The 20036-nt window shown below is 40.6% G+C and overlaps 1 protein-coding gene across 2 annotated transcripts in view; it reads left to right on the top strand.

Annotated features, from left to right (window-relative positions):
- The window catches only part of LOC141797635 (seizure protein 6 homolog), a 213183-nt gene that overhangs the window by 178097 nt on the left and 15050 nt on the right, over window positions 1-20036 (top strand). For both annotated transcript variants that reach the window (XM_074679207.1, XM_074679206.1), the window contains exons 8-11: window positions 3373-3539; window positions 7615-7809; window positions 7980-8118; window positions 17990-18186. In XM_074679207.1, coding sequence (XP_074535308.1) covers window positions 3373-3539; window positions 7615-7809; window positions 7980-8118; window positions 17990-18186 — 698 coding nt within the window. The remainder of the gene's footprint in view (window positions 1-3372; window positions 3540-7614; window positions 7810-7979; window positions 8119-17989; window positions 18187-20036) is intronic.

Below are 20036 nucleotides of genomic sequence, written 5' to 3'. Positions count from 1 at the left end.
CAGCATGGGGCTCTCATTACAGAGGGCTGAGAGAAGGAGCCACAGGGGGGAAATTAGCTGAATAATCCATTTTGTATAGCAGCCAATAGCTGCTCTGGGCTGCTCTTACTCTCCTGCTACAAATAAAGACCTCTCAGATATAAAGAGACATCTGGACGGCTCTGAGGAAACCGAGAGATCAGAAACAAGAGAGGACTCGCCGAGAATTGGCTGGAGAGTAGAAGATACTGGAAGAAGAGAAACGTCTTATAAGCAGCCATCTGCTTTTTCAGACTCACACCTTTCATGACTTAGTGAAGCTGCTCCAACACCTGATCACACAGACATCACAAAATACAGATCTTTGAAGGATTTCTGTCCCCACCAAGCAGACTCTCCATGAGACTCATTATTTCATGATTTAAATCAGGTTCAGATCTGCATCCTGCTCGCTAATCCTCAACAGTTTTGGAGGCTGTTAAGGGAAACAAGATGGAGCTAATGTCTGCAAAACTAGAAACATTTGTCGCTCTGTCATTAAATGAGGAGACTTGGATTCAGAGATCACTGCTCCATTTGGAGCAACGTCTTTGAAGAAGCAGTTTCAGAGGTTTTTAACTACAGGAATGAGGAGCCTTTTCAGGAATGTTGTGTGTTTTATGATAGAAGGAACCAGGTTCTGAATTAGCTGATCTGCCCCTTAGAAAGTCCCTACACAGAGGCAGTACTTTCCAATGGTACAAGAACTTTGGGCAGAGCCTTTAGATAATCTCAGGTCCACAATTCACAGTATTGGTCAGCTCACACAGATGCATACATGAATGAAGGAGAGGTTGTAATATAGAGAATTAATTCTGCATAGCCTGAATTTATTGAGTCTATAAAACCATGTTCCTATATCAAGACTTTTTAAAAGTGTTTCATTTAGTTCCTTGCTTGATAAAGGGTTAAGTTCATTAGAGGCTGCTGTGAAGAGTTGTGTAGTTAACTTAATCTACTCAATACCTTTCACTTAGTCGAAATGTGATTTGTATAATCCTTACGAGACCTGGGCTGGGGTGGAAGCACAGAGAACAGGACTCATTTAGTTCCTTTAGGAAAAGTTCCTGGAACTTATAGTCTAATTTAAACACAGATTTTCTGGTTCATTAAAAGAAGGAGCTTTGGATTTTCAGGATTTCATTTTTGTACTGTTTCTTACGGTGGCTGGGAGGTGTCAGCCAGTTTGCAGAAACAACACAAATGCAAGACCAAAAACATGAATGCACACACAACACGAATGCAAAAGCCATAACACAATGGAAGTGCAGCCACAATGAAAGTTAGGACTACAGTTTTACTAAAGGACATAGAAAATTTTTAAAAGTAAATAAATGATTGTTTTTTTTTGTTTGTTTGTTTTAATTTACCTTCAGCTATGATAAATATAGCTGTAATGCTAACATTATTGAGTCATAAAGCTAAATATAAGATGGTGTATTTTTCATGTAAATAAAAATACAGAATATAAAAAGCTGAGACCCCTAAGCTATATCTATCATAGATGAAGTTGAAAAAGACAATCATTTACATACTTTCACAACTTTTCTGTGTCTGTTGGGATAACTAACCTTTTTAACTTCCGTTGTGGCTGTACTTGTGTTGTAGCTTTTGCATTTATGTTGTCGCTTCTGCAAATCGTCTGGCACCCACCAGCCACTGTAGTTTCTTGTTCATGTTCATCACCTAAAGTCTACATTAGCTATCAGCTCCTGATTAACTGACCTTTTAGGCTTGTTTCACTGATTATTATGAAAATATCTGAATAAACCACCAAGCAACAGCCAGAATATGAAGATGTTTTTTCTAATGAGATTGCTCTAAAGGGAAAGTCCAGTTTTACTGCCACTCAGACGGTCCTTGTGAAACAACCTCTGCAGACAGATCAGCTTTACTCATTGTGATTTAACTACACTTAACAAACTCCATCTCACACTCCTAATGTGGATGAAAGTTTACACTATATCAGGAGATATTTCAGTGATTTACTTTACCATTAGTGTAGGGTAAAATGTTATTATAATGTGAAGATATTGTTATATTTTAAAAATAAATGCTTATTGAAAAAGAAACAGAAACTTTGAATAAATGGTAAAGTACTGACACTATAGTTAGTGATGTCTCTCACTCAGCAGACTTGACATGAGAAAGATAAATGTAATATACAACACCATTTATTGGTCAAGACTGTTGCCAAGTAGAAAACCTCCCATCCACGGCGAGTGATATGTGGATGAGAACTGTGTTTTTTATTCAGTCTTTAGTGAAAGGAAGTTGCTTTCTGAAGTAAACTGCTCACTCCTTGCAAGTAAAATGTACAAAGACAAAAACTCTGCTCTGTATGATTTCTGTTCTGCTAACTGCAGGATATTTTCTCTGACAGAAAGCTCATTCCGACTTTAAAGTAAGTGGTTCTGATTGGGAAAGTGAAATACTCTTTACCAGAGGATGATGCTTACATTTACAGAAGAAAAGCAAGGCTCAACTGTCTGACAAAGAAAGAGAAGAAAGTTTTGAGCTATGTTGAACTTAAATGCAAAATAGCTCAGTTTACTGTGCAAAAATAAAGTTAACCTGTGCATTATGAACCCAAACAGCTGATCAGTGCACCGCAGGCAGAAGAACATGCATGTGCCCTGCTTGAGAGCTATGCACAAATGAACCATATCGTCTGATGGCAAGGTGCATGATGGGAGCTTTTTTGACCTTTCCAGTGATTTTTGTCACCCAGGAATTCAACAAAAGAACCTGAAACCAGGCAATCATTTTGGAGGACAAACAATGACTTTCTTTTCAAAATCAAATTAGACACTTGTTGAATTTATTACTTAACATATTCATAAATGCTGAGAGCCACCCAGTGAGCACCTCATCAGAGCAGAAAACCCAGAAGAAAGCATTTTGACCTTCAACTTAGCTCAGTCAGGGTGAATGGAAACATAAAGAATAAATGTAAATATAGATTTTATTTTGACATCAAGGCTGTGCTGTGCTCTGCTACACACCTTCACACTACCTGAGCAGAATAATTTAAGCCATCAAAGGCAGAGCGAGCAGAGATCCGTGCAGAGCTCCACGGGGAAACATGAAGCACAGCCACAGGTGGGGGAGGCCGCTGCGACACGGAGAGGATCAACGCTGGGGCGGGGGGGCTTAAATGGACCTCCAACGTGCTCATGACAAGACAACATGAGGAGTCAGAGAGGTTATGTTCGTCTGAACTGGAGAGGAACACAAGCAGAAACCTGAGAGCTGCTCTTTTGCTGCTCTGATGTTTTTATTCTGTCACTTTAACATTTACAGATGGATCAGGTTACTCTGTCTGAAGGCTGTGTCCCTGCTTCTCTTTTTCAGGCTGCTGATTAAGAACGGAAACAGCATCGACGCAGCAGCTCTGTATGACTCATACGAGGTGGAGTATCTTCCCAACGAAGGTCTGCTCAGCACCTCCAGACACCTCTTCATCGAGCTGACCACAGACGCCACAGGAACGTCCACTGGCATCGCCATCAGGTACCAAGGTGAGCTCTGGTGCTGTGGATAATCAGACAACTGCACATGCTGTTTGCAGTAATGGGATCATGAAGGGTCTCTCTTCATGGAACAAAGTCTGAAAACTTGCAGATAACATCTTCAGAAAGACGGAAACTTCTCATAAAAGATGTAAGTTCAGCGGCTGCTCGGGGCCAAGGACGACTCAGCATCAGTCAGAAATCTGTGGCCTGCTGTGGTTTCTCAGAGGATTATCCTTTTATAGATATAATGAATAAAACCTTTAGTGGAGTATAGTTTGAATGCTAACTGCAGAGTGAATGGCTGACTGCTGAATGGAGGTCAAGAGTTCCTGTGGTGAAATTCAGGTAATGGAGGGCGATATGACGACCTAAAGAAGCGCTGCCGAGGCTGAATGAAAGGAGAAAGAACGAAACGATTTGAAACGCTGAAAAGAAAAGAGGAAAGCTGTGGGTGGAAAAGATCTGAAGACTGCAGGAGAAGTTTCAGAGGGTCGTCCAGGTTTCCGGAAGGTGAAACTGACGTGTTAATGAAGCTTGTGTGTGACAGACGCACTCCTCAACTTTTTTTTTTTCTTGCTATGCTTGGGTTAATCAAATTTCCTGAATTCAAATTTGTCTGTTCCAGAAATATTTGATAAACCAGCGTTGCTGTAGAATTTAAATATTAATTCTGACAGTCGCGAGAGCCACTGTAAGTGAGCAGAGGTGCGTGGGAAAAAAAAAAAAAAAATACTTTTTGGGTTTGCGTCTCCGCTCTGTCTGCACTGGATCTGATAGGTTTTCATTCAAATCAGTGTGACAACTCAAGCTGGAACTGTTCCATCGCAGTCCGGCTCCATACATGGTCTGGCAGGTTGCAGCTTATACACAACCATCCTACTTTTCCCAATGCCAGAGCTTTGACATGTCAATTCACCACAGGGACGATCCTGCAGACAGAAAGTCATGCACCGAAACTACCTAAAAACGCCTAGTGAATTCAGAATACAATAAACCGTGTCAAAACCAGATTGTATTTAGCTTGAGTACAATGACAAACGGACATAGTGAGCAGAGCTACACCTGGAGTACACAGGTTTAAGGTTTTACAGCCCCACATGAATGAAGAGAGACTCATCAGTGGAGTGGAAAGCAAGGGAACTCCTCGGTTTTCCAACTCCAGCTGTCTGTCAGTCATGCAGCTTGTCGGACTAAACACACAGCTGGTGTGAGTTGACAAACAGTCAACCCTCAATGGACCGAGGACCTGGTGTATTTGGGCTGTAAGGCTCCCCGCTTAACAGACCCCCTACACCATGATTGGCCAGCCCTCTGAGGGCCTGTCAGGGGTGGAGCTATGTGCAGACTTTGGTCCCGCCCCTCTAACGTATCATGAACACAGACTGAAAAAAAAAAAAGACGTCTGCTTGCTCGGCTCCAAGTGAGGTCACCACAAAAACTGCTCCCCCTGGTGGCTTTTTGCAGTATAGGTTGGAGAAATCCAGCTTTCCAGTCATTCCAGATGGGCTGTGGTCAAACTTTAAAAAATTAATACTCCTCGTAGAAATGTTTCTCACGTCCGATTGTTGTGGTGATTTGAAGATAACAGTTGGCTGTCTTGTACTCAAGTCCTCTTTTTTCTGACAATTAATTCGATAATTATACGAGGTTCAAAAGTAACATGTAACGATGATTGACAGCTGCCGTTCTCGTTTATTTTTTCCGGGGATTGTAAAATATGTCGAGAGGTAGAGTCAAAAAGTAATTAGACTCTCAAGAGAAAATATATATATATATATATATATATATATATATATATATATATATATATATATATATATATATATATATATATATATATATATATATATATATATATATATTATTTTTGTCACCCAGCTCCACTCAGATTCTTCCAGAATCCCTCATCGTCCCTACTGCGCAGACTCTGGCTGCACAATTGCCGCCAATGGCTGCGTCTATGACGGTGGTATTTTGTCTTCAAAACTGTACAATGATAAATGGTGGAGCCACGCTGTCCACTCTATATACAGTCTATGGTCATGAACCAGTTAAAAAAATCCTTACATTATGACCTCATCATGTCAGGAAGTCAAATGGACCAAGGTAAATGAGGTACCACTGTGTCCACAGGGGCCCCAAAATGAACTCAAAGAGAAATCTCTCCATTTGACTGAAAATCGCTTCATTCTATTATTTGATTTATTTAACCTTTATTTAACCAGGTTGGTCCCATTGAGATTAACCCTCTCAAGGCAGATGTTGCAGATTTGCAACAGCTAATTGCTAATGACCTAATTACTCCACATCAACATTTTATGAGCCTTTTTTTCTCAGAAGTACCACTGCAGAACTTAGTTGTGCATTAGCAACAGTTTCCCACTTTCCCACCAATTGGCAGAGCTGTGTCACTTCAAACATGGCTGCCTCCTTGGTTTCACCAAAACAGATTCTCAAGGCATCAATTTCATGTAAGTTTCACTATCAACCTCCATTAATTTGTAACCAAAACTGCAAAAGATTAATCCTGAATATATATAGATACTGTGCACGCCCTCTGGGTTTTCTCCTAGGGGTAGTTTTATTACAATGTTGCAACATCCCAGAATACATTGCATATGAAGGTCTCCATCAAAAAAAGTCAGAATTGCCCCATATGATATTTTCCCCCAAATATCTGATTTTTTTATCTGTTACCAAAACTTAATTTGAGCATGACAGGCTTTAAAACCTCTTTTTCAAAGGAGATCTGGCCAAGACAGAAGCAAAAACACTAGCTACAGACAAGAATCACAAAAAAAGAGACAAAACACAGTCAATAAAACACAAGATAGTGGATTAAAATCATATTTAAGGAATCAACTATTCACACAACTGAGCTAAAAACACTGCCATCTTATAGAACTAGCCTCCATGTCTTTTATTTTTGTTTTAAAAACATGAAATACTAGCTCCTTGAGCTACCACAGCTTAAGTCAACGATTATGAAAGCAATAAAAGTTTTTTTCAGTGTTTTCCTTTTTTCCCCTTCCTTTCTATTTCTCAATTTTTCCTTTTTCCTCGTCCTTATGTAAGTACTGTCCTATTGACTTTCCTTGTACTCCGTCTTTTAAACTTCTATTCTTCCCTTTGTCTCCCTCTTTCTGTCTTTTTCTGACTTTGTGTGTTCTCTCATTTCTTTTCTTCCCTTTGTGTTTCTCTCTGTCCGTTGCTCTGGCAGCTTTATTAAAAGGATCCGAGGTCATTTCCTCCATGCACTTTCTCTGTTTTTCTCTGTCGTTGTAAATAAAGTATAGAGGAGGAACAGGACCCTAACTCACAGTAACTTCATAAAGAGCGTCTATATGATGAATGTCACGGTGAATCCAAACTAACAGAGTTCCAGAGATTTCATCTGATAGCCAGGCTGAGCTCTCACTCAGCTCCTTTTATCGTTGTCTGGGCTCTCTCCATCAAACAGGCGACTCGTCTCTGGTCCTCAAGGACCACGAGGAAACACAATCAGTGTAATCTGCTTAGGCCGCCGCTTCACTGCTGCAAATGGGATTAGGTCCAAAGGGAGCAGCGGCCCTCATTACAGCCATTAACAGAATATAACGCCGCTCAGCTGATTGGATAGTCCCTCTTCATCCTGATGGAGCATTTCCTGCTAGCTGATCACATCCATGCATCATCTCTAACTGCCAATCCGTCTCCAGGATAGGATCCATTAAAGACAATTCATAAGTTCTTGGATTCATCTGAAAGGTTATCATCATCACAGTTGCTCTTATATGAATAATAGAACCAGGCGATGTTTTTCCGACACAAAGCAGGCTTAGGTTTCAATCTGAAGTAGATGATCAGGTTGGTTCCTGATCAGGATTTTTATCTTGTGTGTATTACAATCTGAAACATCCTGAACATGTAAAAGTTTCTGCTACAGTTTGACGCTAGGATCAGCTGAGTGGCAGCAGTTGAAGTCACATGGTCTGACCTCAGCCTCATTTTGAGATGCTGTCTTGTCTGAAAGACCTGCTCGTTTCTTTCTTCAGAGTAAAAGCTTTTTCCTCTCACCCCTCACTCTGTCTTTGTGCCTCAGCCTTTGCAGCGGGTCACTGCTACGAGCCCTTTGTGAAGTACGGGAACCTGACCAGCAGTGACAGCACCTGGGCGGTGGGAGCTGTGGTGGAGTTCAGCTGTGACCCCGGCTACACGCTGGAACAAGGATCTGTCACCATCGAGTGCATGGACCCCAATAACCCTCAGTGGAACGAGACGGAGCCGGCCTGCAGAGGTCAGAGAACAACTGCCTCTGTCACACTCTGACACATCCTGGGTTTAGTCAGGCTTTGTGCTTTCAGGATTGATTTTTTTCTCTGCTTTAATGAGATGCTTTTAACGGTTTAACATGGATAAATTAATGCAAGTTTCATGTGTCTCCCTATGTGTGTGTGTGTGTTGCAGCTGTGTGCAGCGGGGAGATCACAGACTCTGCAGGAGTAGTTCTGTCTCCTAACTGGCCCGAGGCGTACGATAAAGGACAGGACTGTATCTGGGGAATCCACGTGGAGGAGGACAAACGGATCATGCTGGACATCCAAGTGTAAGAGCCCACGCTCCTTAACCTCTGACCTTCCATTAGCACGAAACCACATGAACACAAACCCTTTTCTTTGAATCAAATGATCACAAAACGCTCTTTATCAACAATCTGAGGTTCACCAGTTCCAGACATCAAACGGCGCTGTAGGAACAGTTTTCAGATTACAAAGCGCTCCCTCACCATGACGGTAAAACACATTAAAAACACAACGTGCTGCTAATGAAAGAGCGCACTGCTTGTGAATGAGATGTGTAAGTGCCACGCAGACAAAGGTTAATTAGGTGCAGCAGAGAAAACTAATTATATCAGGGGTTTGTTTGGCACACACACATACACACACACTCCTGTACAGCTGCTGTGTGGAGTCGAGGGTGTGAGTGTACGGGATGTGAGAGTGTGTTTCCTGTGATTGTGGTGCCGGGGTGAAGACACAACACTACACACCCTGCCGTGTCAGAACCCGATAAGTCAGTCAGCTGCAGAAAATTATTCGCCGCTCGCGAGCAAATGAAGGCGCACTCATTAGCATACCTAGCATCTTTAGCTCTCTCCCTCCTTCTCCTTCTCCCTCTCTCTGAACAGCACCTGAGCTCCTGTTGTTCTTTGAGGAGACGTGATTAATGGCCTCCTCTGGTTTTCCAAAGAAAGTGTGTCAACATAAGTAATTGCTGCTGCTCGTTCATTAGAGCAGGTAGTTTAGGAAGAATTTATGATGCTCTGAGAAATACTCAGACAATAGAGAGCCTTAAAATATTTGTCTCTGAAGAAGTTCCAATCAGGGAGGTGACATCTGGTTTATGCTGAGGATGAATGTCAGCTGCACAGGAACCAAGAATAAGGTTCATCTTTAAGACTAAACTGTACAGGGCTGTATGAATAAACACAGGACGAACTTGGAGGCTGTAGTAAAGTACTTTTAAGATCTTAACATGATATTTTCATCATGCATGTGCCATGGTGTACACCTTCCCAAAACCGTGCACACAGTAAGCCCTATGATTGGTCTGATGAAATCTAAATATATAATTGATAAAAGAGCATAATGCATGTTAGAAATGTACAGTGCAGTAACACTGATATAACTAGAAAAGCACTCAAAGAGCGCAGACCTCTGCCAAGCATATAGTGATTGTGACGCAGCACTTTAGTCCTACTTTAATGTTATACTCCCTTTCAATAATATAATATAATTTGTAACCTGACAGTGTTGAAAATGATGATGACCCAGTACATATTTCATATTCCTGATCTTAGTATCCAGAATATTTCCAGGATCTGGACTGTACTTTTACATCTGTCAGAAATTATGGTGACCTTGTCTTGTATTTTTTTTGCAAAGCAATCTGACCATTTATGGTGGAGTTATATACACAAATGGTGAAAACAGCCCTATCTCAAAAAAGCCTATAAAAAAATCCTGGATCCAGACAGTGATCCTGAACACCTCCAAAGTTTAGTCACTTCTTCCTTATCCCGTTTTGAACATTTCCTCAACATTTCATCAAGATCCATTCGTTACTTTTTGAGTTATGTTGTTCACAGACAAACAAACAAACTCTCCCAAAACACAACTTCCTTGGGGGAGGTAAAAATATACAGTAAAAGTTTTACTCGATAGTCAAGAGCAGGTTCAAATGCATATTTCCTGTATTTCCAACATTAACTTCCATCCTCTGTTCTACAGTGGTTGAAAACGAGAGACAATCTGCAACAGACGGTAGGCTCTTCATCAGGACAAACAAGCTACAAATGCAAAATCGTGCAAGAGTAAAAAAAAATTGCTGAAACACACTGCATGTGAGGGAACATGCTGCAACAAGCCAAACAGCTGCACCAACATCAAATGTGCTCCAAAAACACAAATGATGCAAACCAAGAAACACACAAAATCATCAAACATTTGCAAAAGGAAAAATTATTTCCAAACTGAGGCTTGAAAAAGGAGGGGCTCCAGGCCTGTAGGGAGCGCTAGGAGCACAGCTTTGTTGTTGACTGGACAGGGAGGAAAAATTCTACAGGAATCTATGGCTGTGTCTAAATTGTATACTCCTGTTTGTACACTTTCATGAGGTACACTGTGTACACTCTGTACTTACTAGAACAGTTTACGAAATCTTACAGGGTTGTGTCATCTCAAATCAAAAACTTTAGCTTTACACTTAATCGAAGTGATGATCACATTTCACAACTGTTCACAGAAGTTCTTCTGCTATTCATTAATTGCAACCATTAACCAGTGGTTGATCCGTTCCCGGTCTCTCCTTACGTAGCCAATATGGCGACCAGTGAGTGGAAAAAGTGTCCAGTGTTCCACACTCAACTTTTTGACCATAATGCATGCACCAGCTGAGAAATCAAAGTGCACTACGTTTTTCCAAACTGTCGTGAATAGTTAGAGTAAGTTCAGAAGTACAGGGTTTGAGACACAGCCTGAATCTGTTTGGGAATAAGAAAGTGAAGTAGTACAACAGAAGTCAGTGACAAAGTGCAATAACTGACCTCTGAGCATATCCATCTGTCCATCCAGACCAATGATGCAACTCTGTGTTTGTACAGTGGACGACAGGGCCTGAGCCACTGTTTCCTGTCAACAACACATTTTTAGAAACCATTCCACTGAGTGCCCCCTGCACATCAAAAGTGTTGTGGGTATTTGAAGCATTTTTCTTCTGCATTTCTTTTCTTTACAGGTTCTTTTCTGGATTTCTGTCGTTAAAAAGTTAGATACTTGAAGTCAGCCGCTGTCAATGCCATTTTTTTCTTTTTTGAAGCGCATTCCTGTTTTTTCAATCCTGTCAGGATTTTTTGCAACACTTTGTTGGAAATTGTTTAGCTTTGTTGGCCAGCATATGAAAAGGAAAGTTCATTGAAGGAATAATCAAAATCCTGTCTTCATAGTCTGGATAACCAACGTGTCAAGATCTTATTGTGGATTTTTAGTGTTGTGTAGTGTTTGTGTGCCTCTCTGTCTTTACCTGTGTGTGTGTGTGTGTGTTTGTGTTTGTGTGTGTGTGTTTGTGTGTTTGTGTGTGTGTGTGTAAGAGGATAAAGCTGTAAAAGTCTGCAGCTCAAAGTAAACTTGAAGACTCAGCACGCCGTGGTCCAGTTTTCACACAACACTCCTGGGACTGAAGCAGAAACAGAATTGTGCACAGAGGAGCTTCCTAATGTAGCACAGAGTCTGCTCTCTGTCTGAACATATGCCTGCAGGTGTGTGTGAGCACCTTTATGAAGCTTATCAATAGCAGCTGTTCTCCCTGAGCCCTGTGGGCACACACTGTACAGAGATATATGAGGCCTTTAACAAGGTCCCCTGATATCGGTCCTCACACACCCCACACACACCTGTACACCTGGGCACATATCTGCTGCTCCATCTGGGTAACAGCAGCAGGGACATTATCACTGAGTGTATCAAATGACTTTTATAGATGGCCTTCAAACCAACGAGGAGGGAGTGAGAGGTGTGATTAAGGTAAATCGAGGGAAGTAAAATAGATAAAAGCAGCGGCTGAGGCAGAAATATGAAGACAGAGTTCACCAAATTATACAAAGTTTGTTAATTAGAAAATTAAAATAAAAATGGGCTGTAATATTTAGAGGGAGTGTTTCAAAGTGATTAATTTCATAGTGTTTAAACATGAAGTTCAATCCTGACAAATTAATTACTCCAAAGGTCAGAAAACAATCAGGAAACAGTCCAAGCTGAGCAAAATTAATCTAACAAAGTTAAACACAGGATCACAGTCTGCTGAAAAACAATGTCATTTTTTACAGCAGACTGGCTAGCATTAGCTTGCTCCAGCAGCCTTCAGTCCTCCTAACAAGTTAACATTTTCGCCAGTGCTGGTTCCTCATGTCTCTGGTCAAGTGCTTCGGTCAGAATGGGCTGTGTAAGATATGTTCAAATGATCCATGACATCACCCATCTGTGTCTGATACAAGGTTTTGAAGCATATCATCAATAGGGGCCTCATTTGAATTTCAACCTGTTCTTTAGCCTCTTTGCAAACAAGTTCCTGTCCTGTCAGCCAACTCAGCCACACCCTTGTATGAAAAAAAAAACTGTAAGTCTAATCACTTTTAAAAATATGAGTCATAAAAAAGATCCTGACAGAGAAATTATTTCTTCAGACTAAAATCATGTTTTGAACCAGGCTGTTTATTTCTGCTGTAGAGATCAGCTTTTTGAATGGATGTGAATGTGGTTTCTGCTGTTTCTGCAGGAGCTGAAGTTTTTCCCAATTGGGGCACTAGTTAGGAAGCATGAAAAGAATTCACATTATTATAGACACAACATATGGCCAATGTTTCGCTTAAAACAACAATATACATTTGTTAAACTGACCGAAAATGCTGGAGCTGACTTCATTAAACAGTTGAGTCATCTGGAAACTTCCTCCCATGCTGCATATTGATAACACTTTCTGTAACTGATGGCAGAAGGAGTTTGGTGTTGAAGAACTTCCAGCCTGGGCTCCTTTGGTGCAGCACTGTTGACAGCCCAATCAGCGACTTAACCGCCAAAATCCACTTCATCATAGCACTGGATCAAATTGGTTTCTAATCAAGACACCCTGTCAACTCAAACTGGATCTGCTCTGTTCTGGTCTGGCTGCATCCCTGCTCCGGCAGGTCACAGCAGATACTCAACAATCCTATTTTTGTTTGATGTTGGAGTGGTGATGCATATTTTAGGGCAGATTAACCTGGACAGGAACCTGTCTCCTAAAAACAGTCAGTGACTTTCAAAATAAAACAAAACCAGGTTGTATTAAGATTGACTATAACAACAAACAGCAAACATAGTGAGCGGAGCCAACAGGTTTGAGATTTTACAGCCCAACATGAACAAAGAGAGGATCATCATAGGGGTGGGAATCCAGGAACTCTAAAAGCAAGAACTGAGTCAGTGTTGAGCATCGAGGTCTAGAAGCAGATTTTGAGCAGCATGTGTGTTAAAATTTCTTTTTCTAAACATAGATTAAGGCTGAATTCAAGCGGTCTGTTTTTCTACCAACAGCCAAATGAGCAGAAACATCAAAGCAGACAAATCTCTTCAAACTGAAATCACAACACTTCTCCAACAAAATCCTTCACTTTGCCTTCTGAATCTGCCTGCAGAGATTAAATTCCCTCTCCAATGCAGAAAATATTGAGTTTTCTCACTGCTGATGATTCACAGTGAAAGAAAGAGAAAACACTTTCAAGAACAAAGATTTAATTTACATAATTCCAATTTTGATAAGCCAGAGTTATAATATTTCCCGAGGAATATGTGCTCCTGTCGGTTTGTAATATCAGGTAAAGCAGTTTGTAGAGAATATCAATATCAGAGGAGGGTGATAGAATAACGCTGGTTTTATCAATACGTCTCAAACTAACCTAATTCTACCTGTGTGCCTGTGAAGTAATCCGATATTCAGAAAAGTGCAGCAGAAAAAGTTAGGCAGAGTTTGTACAGTTTCCATGTTTCAGACGAGGGAAACAACAGATCACAGGGTGAATGTTTAGGGTAAAACGTATCACCAGCTGGTCCCAGGGGTCCCCAACAAACCCAGCCCTGTTTTTTCAAATTGAACTAAATCAAATTATCGTCAGGGAGCGGAGGCTGAGATTGATTTTTCCTCCACAGATGCTCAGCAGAGCCGCTCAGAGCCGTGTTTAGCTTAATCACAACAAATTTGACGCCAGCCGACAAATATTCCTCAATCTGCCCGCGCAGCGAGCAGGTGAGAGGCTTCATCCGTTAGCAATCAGACAAACATTCAGCTCCAGGCTTTAAAAAGGCAAAATGAAAGTTTGAATAAAATTGTGAGGACATAAAGTTCATGGAGGTTGAGACTGGTTTTCAGGGTCTGAATCTGCATCATGTGAGGAGAGGGTTCACACGGAGCTCAGATTGAACAAGATCTATTTTAGAATCAGGACTTTGATTTTCTGATAGATGAACATCAACGCTGGGCTGACATTTCCTGGAGTTTGGTGTATTTTTGGTGTTTATCAGAGTCGTCAATGAGAATTATTCATAAAGCAGGGAGAGGAAGTCGTCCTGTGAGAATGAGCTCGACCCAGAAGATTTAGAGATGTTGGTTTATGTGATGTTGAAATCAACACACATCCACGCTGGTTTAGATTCTTCAGCACAGAACACACAGAATAAGTCATGTGTTATAACATCTTTTTCAGTGTTTTACAGTCTACTGGTCCAAAAAAAAAGCCTCGTGGGTCTTTGTTTTCTAGTGATAGGACTATGGATGAAAATCAGCCTTATTGATGCTGTGCTGACATATTCATTAATATGCACTGTCCCTGTAAATAAATAAATAAATACATAGATAAAAAAAATAATAGAATAACATAAAAGTGTCAAATTGAAATATAAGAGATAATGAGTCAGCAACCATTGTACAATAAAATACATACAGCAAAAATTAAAGAAAAAAAAATCAGCACTTAACCTTAGAGGTCTGCAAATTTCATCTCACTGGGGTTATAATTAGACAAAGTTTTTTCTTATTTCTTTAAAATTACTGCCCAAATTTCATGAGAATTTACTGATAAGTAGCACATAACTTCTGTCCAGACTCTGTTTTGCAGTGCGACTATACTCACAGTGTCTATCACAATCAGGTAAGGCCAGTTTACAACCCCACTCTTGGTGAATATCACATCTGAAGCCTTCAGTTGTATCATGTAAAACATTATAGGCCTAATCATGAATGTATATCATTTTGCATGTGATCTCAATTATCCATATCAACAGACTTGGTACTAAAGAACTTGGTGAAATTAAATAACAAATAGCTAACTATCAACTGCTTATTGGGAAATTCAATTATTCACAATGAACATAACTTCTGTATTCAAGAACTAAGCAGCTATTTATCACCTGCTTCTCTGGAAATAGCAGAAAAGTTGGGAAACTTCTAAAAACATTTTTTGGTGGGTTGTGATTAATTTCAAATAAATTATTTGCTAATCATCACCTTCTTACCTTGCAATTTAAAGTAAATTTCAAAGAAACTGGAGAAAAAAACCTATGAATTGTGACTTGCAACAAAAAATTTGGACGTTATTTTAAAGAGGTTATTTGCTAATTTTAAAGAAATAAGAAAAAAACTTTGTCTAATTATTACCTGAGCGGGACAGAATTTGCAGACCTTTTAATCAAAGTGTCACCAAAACTCACAATGACAGCAAATAAAATAAAGTAAGAAAAACCTGAAAAGGGGGACAAAAGTTACAAGTCACAACCATGTCATCTGCTGCACTGCCCAACTGCCTATCTTACCAAAGAAGCAAGGTAGATGAAGGTGAAGAGAGTATTATTGGTCCTTCATATGTTCTAACACTGGGCTCCATAAAGTTAGTTACCAGAAAGTCCATATCTCAGTCTTTTCACATACAGTATGAAGTCCCTGGACCTAACTTCAGAGCTTAATCAGGTTCCCATGAGGACACATCTCTTGGCAATCAACATCCCTTGAATCACAGCAATACGTGTGTATCAATCCAAGTTTTCTTAAGTATTTAAGTAACCAAACAGAGCAGTTTCAGGAACCAATGTTAAAATTACATCAAAGACAGTGGAAAACCGTTTAAAGATGAGAGACCAGAAGTTTTGTAATTTTGGGAAAGTCTAGACGAGATGTGTGAGACTACATTCAATGGTGTTACACCTATTATACAATGGAGAGAGATCAGGGATTTTTTTTTTAATCTAGTCTTAGAGTAAAGTAATCTGTTAATACTTCATACCATGTTTCATCCCCAATCTTAAAAGGGGAGTAATTTCCAAAGATCCAGGGACTTCGTGGAGTTTCTGATTGGTGGAGCAACCACAGTGTTTTTATTTCCTCTTCCCACCGCCCAATAAGATGACCCCCAGCTGTGATTGACTTGGTTTAATAACTCCTGAACAATGGTCTTCTTTGAGCCCGATAGTGTGAGTGTGTCTCTGTCAGCTTCCTGTGTTCCAGTGTTAAGAGTGACCCTGTAAACTGGAGACCTTCAGTTGAACGTGTCAGTGGATATCCACTTTACAACAGCTGTTCAAACATGGAAGATGTCCTCAGGAATGCATCCTAGTTTAATTTTATGAATGTACATATATGTGTCATAGAGAGAAGGCTGCATCCTGCTGAAAGTCCATGTCTAGTGTCTTTATGCTTTAGATGGCAGAGACCTAGCGGCGTTTTACCTGCCGAAGCTGAAACAGTGTTTTGAATTCTCTTTATCTCTGGAGCTCATCGCCTTCTCCATGCTTGCAGGTTAACTACAGTGTTACACATAACAAAGTTGGCCAAAGTCACCTCCATCCTCCTGCTCTCTGCCAGTCTGGTACCGCAGTGCAGTTACTTTTATTTTGCTCAACACGTTACTGGACAGATTTTTCTTGCCTTCACAGGACTCTGGGCCTTGCAATTCTAGTGAAAATGCACCAGAATACGAAAAAAAATAATTTAAAAAAATAGATTTTTCTTCAAACTTTTCAGCTTCCAGCTTCCACAACTAAAATTTCTGCATAAGTATTTTCTCACCCAGCGGGATGGACTGGTTATGATTAAGTTATTGCCGAGGATGAACGTGGACTGCACCAGAATGGATAAAATAAGCTTTGAGAATTTCAAAAATTAAATGACTTCATATTCATGCAGCTTTTCACAGAGATATCCCATCCTACATGTATTTGAAGTCTGTTTCCACACACACCAGAGAGCATGAATGTCTAGTTTTCCTTTTCCACACCTGCTGGGAACACCTGAGGATAAGTGCTGCAGGATGGGGCAGATTTATGCAGCTGAAGAAGATGATGATTGAGTTTTTAACCCCTGAAATGAAACCAAACTAAATAAGAGACAGTCTCAAGTAAAAAATTATGACAGCTCCTCCTCCCTTACAGACATGTTGAACTCTGTGGTAAAATGTGAATCTGAGGCTCAGAGGAGACAAATTTTTCTGCCTGTGGAAAAACAAACTCTCCACACTCTCTGCTCACAAACTCACGTCTCTTTAATTTTTCCTCTTTTTGTTAAGACATAAAAAAACAGAACATTTCATCTTCTGTCAGGCTGTGTCGATTGAATCCACGCCTCTTGAACCTTTGATTTTACAGCGTTAGCTCAGTGATTAATAGCTCAATCTCAGGCTGGCTAATGAGTTTTATCAGGAGCCGCTGGTGATTAATTAGCAACAGCCGAGAACATGTCACCGCTTTATTCTGGCTAAGCCGTTTCCTCCACGCTCTAAATCTCCTCTCTACAAAGAGATAGCTCGGCCCCAGGTGACACTCTGAAACAGCTCGGAGGTTTGTAAGAGTGTGGGCTCTACAGGCTGCGGTCACATCAGCACAAACACACAGACGGCCCTTTGACAGTTTAACTATGGCGGAGAGCGCCGTTATTCAGCGTGACTGTGATTCATTCAGCTCCTCAATGGTCGACTCACGGATGAATTAATGTCTCTTAGAAAGTATGTTTCTGTAAATATTAAAGGGATAGTTCTGAGGTGCGTCAACAGAGGAGCGTGAACATGTTATTATAAACATCAACTCAACCATGATTCCCTATCAACCAGGTAGCTGCAGGAAAACAGAGTCTGATCTGCTCATCATGAATGATGTAACGTCTGTCAGCAGGTAACCTGGCGTTGACGTGAAGTCCATACAGGACTTTATGCAAATACTGTCACTTTAAGAATAAGTTCAGTCTGCCATCTGCCATGCACAGAGAAGTTATATAAGCCTCTATGAAGAAGGATGTTTGACCTGCAGGTTGTTACCACATCATTCACCAAAACAGAGAAGCTAACGGGGCAACAAAGAGAAAGTCCAGGAAGTTTACCCAGATGTGTTTACTTCCTGTTTCAGGTTGAACATTGGGAAGAATGACCTGGTGACCTTTTACGATGGAGACGACCTGACGGCTAAAGTCCTGGGTCAGTACGGAGGATCAAAGTCCAGGTTTAAGCTCTACACCTCCACCTCAGATGTCACCATCCAGTTCCAGTCTGACCCTGCCACCAATGTATATGGCTACGGGAACGGCTTCATCGTCCACTTCTTTGGTAAGAACAGGAACCACTCGTCAGTGTGAAGAATCAGAGGTGGAACTGGAAACTTTGCTCTCAAATGCTGCCGACTGTCAGTTCTACTATAACATTTAACTAATTTTGAGTAGGGATACACTGATTATCAGGGCTGATATTTGCCACTTCGAGGCATATCGGCATTGGCCTTTTTTTTAATCTGATGGCCGATAAGAAACAAATTGAAAACTGCGTTGTTGCGGCTCTGCATTCACTACTCAGTCCCCAGCACTGTCCCACCCACATAGCATCTGATTGGTTACAAGCAGAGTCATGGCTTGAGAAACAGCCAATCAGCAGTGCAGTTACTACAGTTATTGCAGTTACATTGAAATTTTGGAAAACTTTATTTACTGGAGAAAACTTAAGTTATTTATTTTTTTAAAGTTTTTATTAAACTTTATAAAACATGCTGCTAAGCCTGGGAGCTGTTTAATAAACTCATGCTTAAAGGTATTTGAATAAAGTTAAGTGTTGGAGTTTGCATTGTTCAAAATTTTGACACCAATATTTTTACTTTGACCGCAAATTAATATCACCTTCAAATATCGGTTATCGGCCCCCTTGACTACAAATAATCGGTATCGGCCCGAAAAAATCCATATCAGTCTATCTCTCATTTTGAGTAACCCCCAATCAAGCATTGACATCAGTGTGAGTTTACCTTCTCTTATGAAAATTTCAGCACTTAATTTTAAAGCCAGAAAGCTTTTTTTTTTTGGCACAATCCTCTGCCTGCAGAGCACTGATCACCTTCTTCAGGTCTATAGTGTATGAGTTCACTTCTCTTCTGCACAGTACACTAATCAAGTGTGAATTCAAACATTTTGCATCTCAGATTGAGAGAACTTAAAACATCAGAGTCTGAAGCTGATGGTTTGAACTCAGTAATGTGTGGAGTTTGCTGTCTCAGCTCGGTCTTCCTCTTCAACAGCTACCACTTAATCAGGTAAACAGATGGAGTTGACCATGGGTTGTGTTGTCAGGAAATAGGGAAACAGTAAAAACTGTTGGTATCAAGTCCTTCTCCTGACAGGAGGAGCTCTCTGGGTTCATGGACTTACAGTTTAAACACTTGAGCCACCAGGTAACCTGAGATCTCTGCTGCTCTCCAGATAGCATGGATGTCTCTCCACTTTTTCCTTTGGCACGTTGAGTCTCCTTTTCCTCTGTAGACTTCATAAAGGTGTCCACATTCAACAGCAGGTTATTGTCTCCGTCAGACTCACTCATTTTGCATTGTAGATGGATTTTTGTTTGTCCTGAATCTTGCACATCTGAACAGCTGATCAGTGCACTGCAGGCAGAGGAACATGTATGACAACTGTGCAATAATTAACTGGCTTTCTGATGACAGACTCAAGCTTTACGCTCCCAACAAAATTTATTTTTGGGTTGGACATTCTTATTGAAATGATGAGGTGGAGCTGACCTTCTGCAGAGGATGAGCCCACTGATTCATTTCCTGTGGGTGATCCACCAACTATTGACATGTATCTCATCAAATCACCCTTCAAAAACAGAAGGAAAACAAAAAAAAAAAAAAGTCTGTTTCAAAATCAGATTTTTATTATCTAAAAATATAACGTGGTGTCATTTACGGATAATCTAAGTTTATTTAGTGACTGTGTGTGGGAGCACTGCCCCCTGTTGGGCTCTTTGATGCCTTTTAGCCGTTCTGAGGAGATGATGAGAGTCTGTCCCTGATGTTTTCAGTCCCTCTCCATAAATGCATTACCTCCTCAGCAGCCATCTTTATATCTGATAAGAGTTAATGAATTCAGAGGAGGGGGAGAGAGTCTGCAGAATATAGATGATGGACAAACAGG

Source organism: Halichoeres trimaculatus, unplaced genomic scaffold (assembly GCF_033239565.1).
Source record: "Halichoeres trimaculatus isolate MK-OKI-2021-1 unplaced genomic scaffold, fHalTri1.1 fHalTri1_scaffold_9, whole genome shotgun sequence".
Taxonomy (NCBI): domain Eukaryota; kingdom Metazoa; phylum Chordata; class Actinopteri; order Labriformes; family Labridae; genus Halichoeres; species Halichoeres trimaculatus.
This window is presented reverse-complemented; position numbering and strand designations above follow the sequence as displayed.